Below are 9,459 nucleotides of genomic sequence, written 5' to 3' on the forward strand. Positions count from 1 at the left end.
GGTACAGGAAAGGATTCAATGCCGCAAAAAAGAGTTTCACCCAAAAGAGTAAGTTTGGAAATGCATTAATTGTTCATTGGTTGAATTATGTACTTGATTTCATGTATGAAATTGAACTTGACACTTTGAAAAACAGCTGGCTGTATAAATCAAATATGTCTTTAGTTTAATAACTCAGTAAAAATGCTATTTTGCTGGGAAGATCCTGTAGAACAGTATATTTTGGCTACTGCAACCCACTTTTTAAATTCTAATAAAATAAGTTTTTCTTCAAGTAATTCTTTATTTTTAGTTAGGAGAAAGAAAGGGCACACTGTTGAATTTGCTTTGCTGAAAAACGTGACCTTTTTTTAGTCCCCCCCCCCCTTAAATTTATGTATATTGCTTGTTTATACATGGGCACCCATATGGGGGCAAGTGTGGCTCAAGCCCCTCCCCCCCTTTAGAAATTAGAACTTCCTTGCTTTTAGTACTTTTTTCTTTGCAAAAATGTAAAAACTTTTCTTCTCTAGCCATTAATGAATAAGTTATTGAAAATGTCAAATGTTAATAACTCTAATCTGTACTGAAATCTGTTTCCACAAGGAAAATGTCCTGCTAAACCATGGGTGAAATATCTGAGCCCCCCTAAACTTCTGCATATGGGCGCCCATGTGTTTATGTATTCTGTTAATCAACCAATTTAGATGAAACCTCTTGTATGTGCTTAGTATGGCCCAAAGTAGATGATGTTGTTAAATTTGGTAATGTAAAAGGAAATTTATCAAAGATAGAGTAAAATCATTCAAAAATTATTACAATAAATTGTTTTTACATGGTTTCCATGCACATGGAAAGCATGGAAAACCTAGAAATGTCAGGGAAAGTGAAAATCAGCTAAAATGGTCAGAGAATACCACAAATTATTGAAATTTCTGGAAATGTCAGGGAATTAATTCTTTCCCAATCTGATGGGTGAAACTATGCAAATTTTCTCGGTGGTTGAGAGAAAGAAAATTCAAGTTCAGTTTTGAAGACGGAATGTAATGAAGCTACAAAATAAATAAATAAAATAAAATAAATAAATAAAATAAAATAAATAAATAAAATAAAATAAATAAATAAAATAAAATAAAAAGAAATATCCATACCAAAATCAAAGTTCTGACTTATAATCATCACATTTTATTTTGCTTCTTCTGGGGGGGGAAAAAAAAAATCCAAAAAATGCTTTGCTAGAAATTACTAGCATTTTCTGCAATGCATCTGTGGTCTTATTAGTATCTCAATAGACTTCATTCTGCCTTTTTTCCCCTTTTCCTAAAATGAATAATGTTCATGAAAATTTAAAGTCTCAAAATTTTTGCTTTTATAGGTTAAATCTTTTTATTTATTTATTTTTTTTTTTGAAAAAATGCCTACATTGAAACTGGCTTTCCTGAAAATTTGTGCGTTGGAGATTCCAGTCCTTTTTCAAAAAAGAAAAAAAAAAGTACAAATTGGAAGTTGCTGATTTTTGAAGCATCTGTAATCAATGTATAACTAAATTTTAAGTTTATCTTAACTTAACCCAAATATTAATTACCATTATTCACAATTTTCTAGGTATTATTTGATTCATAAAGGAGGTTTATTTATATTAAAAGTATGTTTTATTGGTATTTAAAAATGGAAGTCGACATTCATTAACCTGGAATTTTTCCTAAAAGTGACTGAAAAACCTGGCAATGTCAGGGAATTTCACTTTTGAACTTTTGTGGCAACCCTGAATTTTATAAGACATGTTGATTGTTTCTCATTAAAACAAATTTCAAACAAAAAAACTTTATGCAAACTGATATAAACAGCATTATTAGCTCACAATTTTCCAAAACCTTTTTACAAATGTGTTTTGGAGACAGTAGTCAGGTGCTCTTTCATCCATTAGCTTACATCTTTCGGATTGTAGAAAAAGAACTCTTCTTAACCTCCAATAATTTGGCAATTTTTGCGCTTTAGACTTTTATTACACTTGCTCTGTCATTAGTTCTGAGAGAAGATTTTTCATCATTGTTTAAAAGAAAAGGGGGATAATAGTGTAATTATAAAGTTAATTTTGTTAATTAAAAAAATAATTTCAAGGCTGAACCCAAGGAAGCATACATTCTGGGCTTTTGAAACTTCTCAAATAATACAATTTTTATTGAGGCATTTCCTTTATTTGTATCATCAGTTTAAAAGCATTTTTTAAATCTTTTTTTTTTTGCCATATACTTGTTAACAATTTATTTTCAGAACCAAAGTTGTTTTATTTCAACACATTTTGTGTTTTAATTGTTTTTTACTTGTTCCCATCTGCTTATTTTGTATGTTTTTATTTTTTAAAATTAGGTGTCTCCTGAAAAGCGAATTACTCGTTCCATACGCAGGAAGATTTCAGGAGAGAAAAAGAATTGATTCATCTGAACTTCTGTTGTTTTATTTTTCCTGCTGTATTTTTCATCATAAAAATGTTATCTTATCTTTCCCTGTTATTTGTTGAAGTACTTGTTTTCATCCTCAATTTTACCTCTCATAGTACTTTTAACATTAGAAATACGTTACTTCACACTTATAGGTGAAATGTTCAAAACTTTATTGTAAATGTTTGAATTAAATTTATATTTTAAACAACTGTAATTATACTGGTTTCTTTATGTATTCATGCAGATATATGTATCATATTCATTTGCTCTGAGCTCATTCGGAAACCTTCGCTAGTACTGATGTCAATATTTTCTTTCTCGTTTTCATATTTAGATGTATTCCATTTTATGTAACTGAATAACCTACCTTCTGAACTTACAAACTGTAATGCTGGAAACGGGTTATTCCTAAAAATTATTTGCTTGTTTGTTATTATACATAGATTTTTTTCTATGTTACTAATTTATTTTAATCTACATACAAGACACTTTTCAATTTCTTGTTATTTGTTCCCTTCAGACTTAATGTACATGTTTCTTTTTCTACATTATTTTAATGCATGGAATATGTTTCTCTTTTGTTCCACGCTTTGAACTTTGTGGAGAAAATGCTTTTCCTAGCAGTTAAATAATGCCCTTTCTGGTATTTGTTTGTTAAACGTTCAACCCTTTTGGTATTTAGACATTTGTGAAAATATTTTTCAGATTTATTTATGATTCATATTGAATTCGCTGAGTTGTACTACTGTGTAGGATTTGCGTGGAGAAATTTTTGCTAAAATAGATTTCTAAGTGGCTAATTTTGTTATGCCTCAAAATATTTTTAACATTTTTGAAATACTCCTTCCGTGCATTTGTGTCTTTACTGTAGTTTTATGTCTGTTTCCTCTTCTTTTGCAATAAACTTCAACCTGTCATTTAATGCTTTGTAAATTACTCTTCAAGTTTAAGTTTGGTCCAGTTCAAGTTGAATAATGTTTTATCTGTTAATGAATTAAATCAGTGTTAGTAATAAGTAGGGTTGGCATGTTTTTGCCTAAGGTGGGGGGGAAAAAACGTTAAAAACTGTCCCAGCAAAAATACTTTTTAACATGCTTTTATTAGCTTCACCTGTATGTATGTATGTATGTATCTTGTAACGGAATCTTGCAGCTCAAATTTCGCCCACTTCCTGCGATCGGATTCTTTTGAAATTTGGCACGCGACCTCAGACCTGATGACGATGCAATATTCTATAGTCAAATTAATTAATTAATTCTTTTAATTGTTAGTTTCCTCCAATTTTAATCAATATTTTGGCATGAATTCAACAATGTGAAAAAGGAAAAATTTTTAAAAATACATTAAAAAATGCTCGCAAAAATTATTAAAAAATATCTACAAAAACTTTTAATTTTTCTGCATCAGACAAAATTTGTTCCAATGTTCCAAGGTAATTCGAACATGAAATATAATTGCTTTTAACTAATTTCATGCCAAAATTTAGGTGAGCATTCAATTGGAAATTCATGGCTGATTAGACCATTGTTGAACAAAACTTTTATTCAGATGCATCTCAAATTTTCAAAGTAATATAAATATGATTTCCGCAAACTTACTTCGATGACTCACAGTAGCTTCCCATCGGGGTGCCCTTGTCTTAACTTTAAGATATTACCTCGCACTCGTTTTATAAATAATTTCGTCAATTCAACTTTTACGAAAAAAAGTAATTGCAATTTTGCCTGATAATTCTCCAACATAAGACTAAAAACAGAAAAATAAAATAATAGTTTAAAAAACCAAAAAAAACACGCTTTCGCAGCAAAATGAACTAAAAAGTGAAAAATAATCTTTGGATGATAGTAGTTGACCAATCACTTAATTTTAATGTAATACAAAAAAGCGTGGGGGACTTTTTATCAGTTGTCTTGAATTTCTCCCATTTGTTTTCAAAGCAAAAGTGTAAATAGACAGCACCCCACGCTTTTTTGTATTACATTAAAATTAAGTGATTGGTCAACTACTATCATCCAAAGATTATTTTTCACTTTTTAGTTCATTTTGCTACGAAAGCGTGTTTTTTTTACTTTTTAAACTATTATTTTATTTACCTATCTTTGAAAAAGTGGCAAAACTAGGTGTGCTTTATTTACAAAATTGGTCGTAGCTAGTTCAATTTTAAGTAATTTTCTCACTAATCTAATTACTTTTATGTTTTTAAACCTGAAATGTTCAATGTATCATTAAAACAGTAATCTGAATGTAACTTTAATTTCTTAAATTATGGAGCATTTTTCTAAAAGAAAAATGCTTTTTAATTAATACTATGAATGTCCAACATAAGACAGTTGAGAGAAAATGTCAATATTATATAACTTACCGATTTTCATTTAAAACATAAAAAAAGTCATAACTATTAAATGTAACTCTTATATTTTAGTTTTTAACAGAGGAGTAATACCAATTTGACAGTATCAGAGTAACAGAAATTTGAATAGAAAAACTAAGCTTAGTATGTAATATAAATATGAAAAAAAGGTAGTTTAATTTAAAATTTAATTTAATTTTGTCTTTAAAAAATAATGTTCTTTTATATACTTACTGACTTTTTTAAGTATGCTATATGCAGCATGTAGGATTTACATATAAGTTTTATAAATATTCAGATACATACCAATTTTCATTAAAAATGACACCTAGGTTCTTTATTTTGATGCTTAGAAATCAGGTGTCATCACAACGCCTTGGTTTAAATTCTTATTTCTGACACTGGAGTAAATGTTTCAAGCATTAGCAAAGGCAATATTGCTATTTGTTCATCAGTCTTATTCAAATTTTATACATTAAAACAACTAACTACTTGCCAGGAGTTTCTTCAATGTGCACTTTTTTTTTAAATTCTTGTCATTCTTTGTTTATTTGCTCAATTTCAGCATTTGTATTATTATGAAGCCATTGTATGATGGGTGCTTTCATCTTCATTTGATCAGTTTTCTTTTTTGCAAAATGTTTATTATTGATTAGTATTTATCATAAAAAAATAGTAAACTAAAGCATAATTATAAAATATAAATTAAACTGCATTAAAAATATACAATATTTATTCCCCATTTATTATACAGAATTCAAAAGCCAGACACATTCATAATAATTCACTAACATGAATGTGTCAAATGAAAGTCAAAGATTAAAATTTAAAAATAATTTTGAAATCACAACCAAGCATTGGTCTGCTTTCTAGATCATGCCAAAAAGCTTTATCAAGTGGTATTACAGTGAAACCTGTGTAAGTTGACCACTTGCCGCGCCTTACTTTAGTGGCAAACTTAAACAGGTGGTCAACTTATAGAGGTTTATTTATATGATATAGGCTAACTCCGTGCCTGAAAAAAAAAAACGGTCAACTTACAAGAGTGGTCAACTTCACAGGTTTTACTGTATAATGAATGCTATAAATTATCAGTTGTATTGTGGTGTCTAAACTGTGTCACAAGCATGTTATTGTTAACACCTTATATAATTAAAAACTGAGCGCATATATCTATGTATGTATGTATGTCCAAGTAACTTCTCCCGAATGCCAATGAACTGACCATCGAGCCAGGTATCGATGGATTCCTAATCTTCTCGTCTTCATGTTTGGCTATTTAACATAATCCGCTGATAATAATTAGCTGAGATATCAATTGAAAACTATTAATTATGACTCTTAGGTTTCAAAATAAAATCCCCATTTTTCGAAGGCTTTCCTCCATTCAAATCATTATTCAGTGCTTCATCTCAACTTTCCATAACAATGCTTTTATTAAAATTTGTAGCGTGAAGAAAATCATTAAATGAAAGATGTGTTGCTATTTTTTTTCTCGAATGTAAACAAATAAAATGTTGGTTTTTGTTTTGAGGCTTTTCCTGCAATCGGGGAATTTAAAATGTTTACTTTTTGGTTATTTTCCCGCAATCTGCCGCAAAATTTTACTGATTTTTTTTTTTTGTTCAAGCCTGATATTTGTATATGCGTCACTATACATAACTATTATTTTTGAGATGCACCGTGCAAAGCCGGGCGCGCAGCTAGTAATTGAATTCTTGCTGTTAAAAGATAAAAATTAAAACTAAACATATGAATAATATGATTCACACTTGGGGGGTGGTGAACTTTTGATCATTTCTATGGTTGGGGCAAACCTAACCTGGCAGAATTGTAAAGGCTAGGCACTTCCAAATCCCAGCATTATAATGCTACCAGTTTAGGTTTGCCTCAGCTATAGATACATTTTGTTATCCCAATTTTAAAGCTTGTAAATTTGAAAAAAAAAAAAGACAACTACCTTTTTGCATCAAATTGCTGAAGTATAGTTCTCCAACATTGAAAATATGCTGTTTACCATCTCGCATACTATGATGTGAGTTTTATTGTTAATTTCAGAGCGTTACCAGATCACAGATTTGAGCTATTGAAATTTTTATTTAAATAAATTTTATGAAGCTTTTTGCATTTACAGGTTCCTTCTCCAAAGCCCCCATTATGTAACCCATTAGTACTGGTCAATGGTTTTTGTACATTTTTAAAATTCATATTGTATAAAACTGCATAAATTTTAACCATATACAGATTTGTTTTAGCATCAAAAGTTATTTTTGGTACTAATAAAATGTTATCAAATAAATATTGTGTATGTTTTTCTTATGCTGATTACATATCATAAAATACATGGTGTAGCTTTTGCGATTTTAAAATAATTGTGTGAGATTAATTTATTCTCTTTTGAGTATAAACGCATGGCAACATCCTAATAGATATTAAAACTTTTGATTTTTTGTAAATTTTATTCACATAAAGTAACATACTTGCGATGACCACTAGTCTATATATATAAAAATGGAGTTTGGTAAATTTGTTCCCTAAGATCTCAGAAACTACCTGGCAGATTTGGCTGAAACTTTCACTGTTTGTTCAGTTTGGTACTGAGAAGGTTTACAGACCAGTTCGAAAAAAATCCGATTGATAATTCCCTTTTTATTCCAATTTTAGTCCCAATTTTCGCATAAATGCCCCAATATGGGGGTGGAAAAAAACGTGCACATATTAACATTATATGTCCATCGAAAGCGCTAATTTTTCTGCTGAAGATAGCATCTGTTCGAAGTTTCTAAGTTGCATAAAAAACGAGTTATGAGCTCTTTTTTGTTCCCTGTTCGAAGGCTTTCATCAACCCAAGTCATTATTTAGTGTGTCATCTCAACTACCAATTCGGAACTCCAGCGCTCGAATACGCTACCTTGCGGTGATTTATAAAACTGCGAATGCAACTAAAACTTTGCCACGTTGCGTTCCATGTGTGTCTGTTGACGTAAACACAGGCAGTTCGTTCTGAGTATTTATTAACGCAATCGATGTGTCTTAGTTTGCTTTCAGCTACAGAAATTAATTCGTCCCTTAGTAGTATTCTCGAGCTCCTCAAAATAATGTTAGTTTTCATTATTTCCTTAATAATAGGTGAAAGCGAAAATTCTGGATTAACAAACTTGGATAACGTTCTACAAGGTAAAAAATTTTATTGTTTTGTATGAATTTGTAAGAATATGGGAGTTTTTTTAATCTTTAATTAAACTTACCATATTTTACAGCAGCATTTAGTTGGAATGGACAGAGTATGCAAAATATTTTCTTGAATATATTATCGTAGAACAAAATGAATAACCGAGAAAGAATTTACTTTATTCCTTTTATTCTCAGCTGAAAGGTATCGCCAAATTTGTTTAGGGTTATAATTTTGGCATTGTGCGAGCAAAGTAGCCTTGGCGAGATTTCGCGTTTTTAGTTAAACCATTTTCAATTTTTATCATGAGTGGAATAAAATGGTAGTAAGATTACAGAATTCGATAAGTAAAAAGAAATAATTGTCAATCAACTGAAAAGAAAACTACCACCATATATCCGTGAGAATTTTGTTGATGATTTGCATAACATGACACAATTAAATCATAACTCAGAAATTAGAAAAATCGAAACAGAAAATTTTTAAATTAACCGATTCGGGAATTCAAGAGAAATAACTCAGCTACAAATGGAAAACAAGCGCTAGCCAAAGCAAAGCAAAGAAGTATCATCATCTTTTGGTAATAATTTGTAATGTCATATTAAATTTTCTAGCATTAATTGTTATTCTTGTCAGGCCACAATTATTATTTAGTTTTATCAAGAATTGATAAATATCGAATTCAACATCGTGAAAATGGCTGCTTAGAACTACGAACTACGTACTTTGCATTAATGTTTGACGTTTAGTAATGCTTCTTGAATTCTCATTTCTTTCTACGTGGGTCAGAATATCAACAAGACTTTGAAAATTAATTTAAAAAGAATAAAGCGAAACAATCATACGTACGAACAAAAATCACAACACTTTTAGCATTTTCTTCGTTACCATGTGCGTTTGTTTTAGTTTTCAATTCCGCCATTAGACAGTGACTTCAGTGCCCCCTATAGTTCGTTGGAGTTGCGAATTTGTTTAAAATAATTTTAGTTATTCAAGTGCATGCAAGGCAAAGTGAAATAGCTCATTTCGTTTCCTTATTCAATACTTTATCAAACCACTTGCACATTTATTTCTTATCTAGAAAATTGCCCGTCATGGTATGTATTTGAACAAAGCAATGGTCTCTTTGGGGATATTTTGATGGTTGAAATTTTAACCTTAACTCCAGTGGATTAACCCTAAACTGCTGGTAACCATCATAGCTTCGGCATGTCAATCCGGTTAGACGGACCACTTTGGTAAGGTTCGCTAGGTTAATTCATAGTGGACTGTATGTTAAAAAGGTAAAAGCATAAAAACTTAGGTAGAATACTTTTATTAAGTAACTAATTATAAATCTTGGTGCACCTGCACCGGCTCTTCAGGTAATGACAGCCTCGCACACCAGAGGTGCGAGCCTTTAACAACTGCGAGGGCACCACCGGCACATCCTTTCGAGTTGAGATGCAACAACTCCAGTGAGTAGATATTGTTAATTGTTCACCCCATTTTCTTTTCTTCATTCTCCTAAAATG

At 30.4% G+C, this 9,459-nt stretch overlaps 1 protein-coding gene across 1 annotated transcript in view; it reads left to right on the top strand.

Annotated features, from left to right (window-relative positions):
* The window catches only part of LOC129226984 (probable replication factor C subunit 1), a 57,706-nt gene extending 55,185 nt beyond the window's left edge, over positions 1-2,521 (top strand). The window contains exons 10-11 of the mRNA XM_054861613.1: positions 2-48; positions 2,350-2,521. Of these exons, the coding sequence (XP_054717588.1) occupies positions 2-48; positions 2,350-2,415 (113 nt within the window). The 3' untranslated portion in view covers positions 2,416-2,521. The remainder of the gene's footprint in view (position 1; positions 49-2,349) is intronic.
* The last annotated feature ends 6,938 nt before the right edge of the window (positions 2,522-9,459 follow it).

Source organism: Uloborus diversus, chromosome 7, assembly GCF_026930045.1.
Source record: "Uloborus diversus isolate 005 chromosome 7, Udiv.v.3.1, whole genome shotgun sequence".
In the NCBI taxonomy this organism is placed as follows: domain Eukaryota; kingdom Metazoa; phylum Arthropoda; class Arachnida; order Araneae; family Uloboridae; genus Uloborus; species Uloborus diversus.